Source organism: Sinohyriopsis cumingii, chromosome 13, assembly GCF_028554795.1.
Source record: "Sinohyriopsis cumingii isolate HCF-2022 chromosome 13, ASM2855479v2, whole genome shotgun sequence".
Taxonomy (NCBI): Eukaryota; Metazoa; Mollusca; class Bivalvia; order Unionida; family Unionidae; genus Sinohyriopsis; species Sinohyriopsis cumingii.
Genome location: NC_142973.1, coordinates 33,254,549 through 33,255,793, shown reverse-complemented (window position 1 = coordinate 33,255,793; position 1,245 = coordinate 33,254,549). Strand labels below are relative to the sequence as shown.

General features: G+C 48.4%; 1 protein-coding gene across 1 annotated transcript; it reads right to left on the bottom strand.

The window, feature by feature from the left end:
• Positions 1 to 1,245, bottom strand: LOC149785168 (uncharacterized). Its single transcript, XM_089979890.1, has 2 exons — positions 1,116 to 1,245; positions 1 to 302 (listed from the first exon to the last, which is right to left on the bottom strand). Exons 1-2 carry the CDS (start codon positions 1,243 to 1,245, stop codon positions 1 to 3), a joined length of 432 nt encoding a protein of 143 aa, XP_089836016.1.

Genomic DNA, 1,245 nt, shown 5'->3' with positions numbered 1-1,245 from the left:
CTATCCAGACATGTCATCGTGGAAGAGCCGGATGAGATTGGTAAGCTTCTGAGGACAACCAAGCTTTTTGAGTACTACCCACAGTGCGCCTCTGTAAACTGTATCGAAAGCCTTTGTCAGGTCCACGAAGACGGCATACATATTCATGTTCTGCTCAAGGCGCTTCTCTTGGACTTGTCTCACTGCGAAGATCATGTCAACAGTTCTGAGGTCTGGGCAAAAGCCACGCTGATACTCGAGGAGGTTATTTTCTGACACTGCTGCAATAAGTCTGAGAATAATGCGAGCAAGTATTTTGTCAGCTGTGGAGAGCAGGGAGATGCCTCCGTAGTTACTGCAGTCCACGCGTGTGCCTTTATTCTTATAGAGGGTCACAATTTATCCTTCCCGGAGGTCGTCTTCCATCTCTTCTTCCGTCCAGATGCTGATTAGCACATCGTGGAATGCCTCTAGAGTCTGTTCACTGTTTGTTTAATAGCCGTTCTCAACTCCTTTATCGTTGGCGGAACATCCAGTTGGTCGTGCCTTGGCTGTTGGGGTAATTGGTCAAGAACATATTGGCTGCCCGATGAGGGCAGGTTTATGAGCTGACTAAAGTGTTCTTTCCATCTGTCTTTAAAGCCAGCCTTGTCGTTTATTCGTGTACTGCCATATGCAGCAAGCAGAGGGCAGAGCCAGACTTTAAAGGGCTGAAGATTGACTTGATGGCGTTGTAGAACGCTTTGGATTAGTTAGTGTTGGCATAGGGTTGAGCTTCATCAGCTTTCCTTTCCCACAAATGGTCATGTATCTTGCGGATTTCTCCGCATGAATGCTTTGTTCTTTCTGGCTAGCAGATTTCCAATGGCACCGTTGTTCTCGTCGGACCAGTCTTGATGGGTTTGCTTCTTCTGGCCCAGAGTCGCCATAGCTGTTTCTCTTGTCATGTCCCTGAGCTTGTTCCCTTTCTCAGAGGCGTTTCCTCGTATAGGTCCGGTGGTAGACAGCTTGTCATCTAGGCTCTTCAGGAAATTGAGCTGGGTGGAAGGCTGTGCGCACAAGCTTAGGACGCCTTGGGTGATGTGGGGTAATACGCAGTTTTATGGTAGTTCAGAAAAGTCTTTGGTCTGTCCAACATTCAGCTCCTCGCATAGCCTTGATGATGAAGACATCCTGGGCATCGCGCTGGCGGACTATTACATAGTCGATTAAGCGCCATTGGCGAGATCTGGGGTGCACCCATGTGTTCTTGTGTTTGTTCGCCAT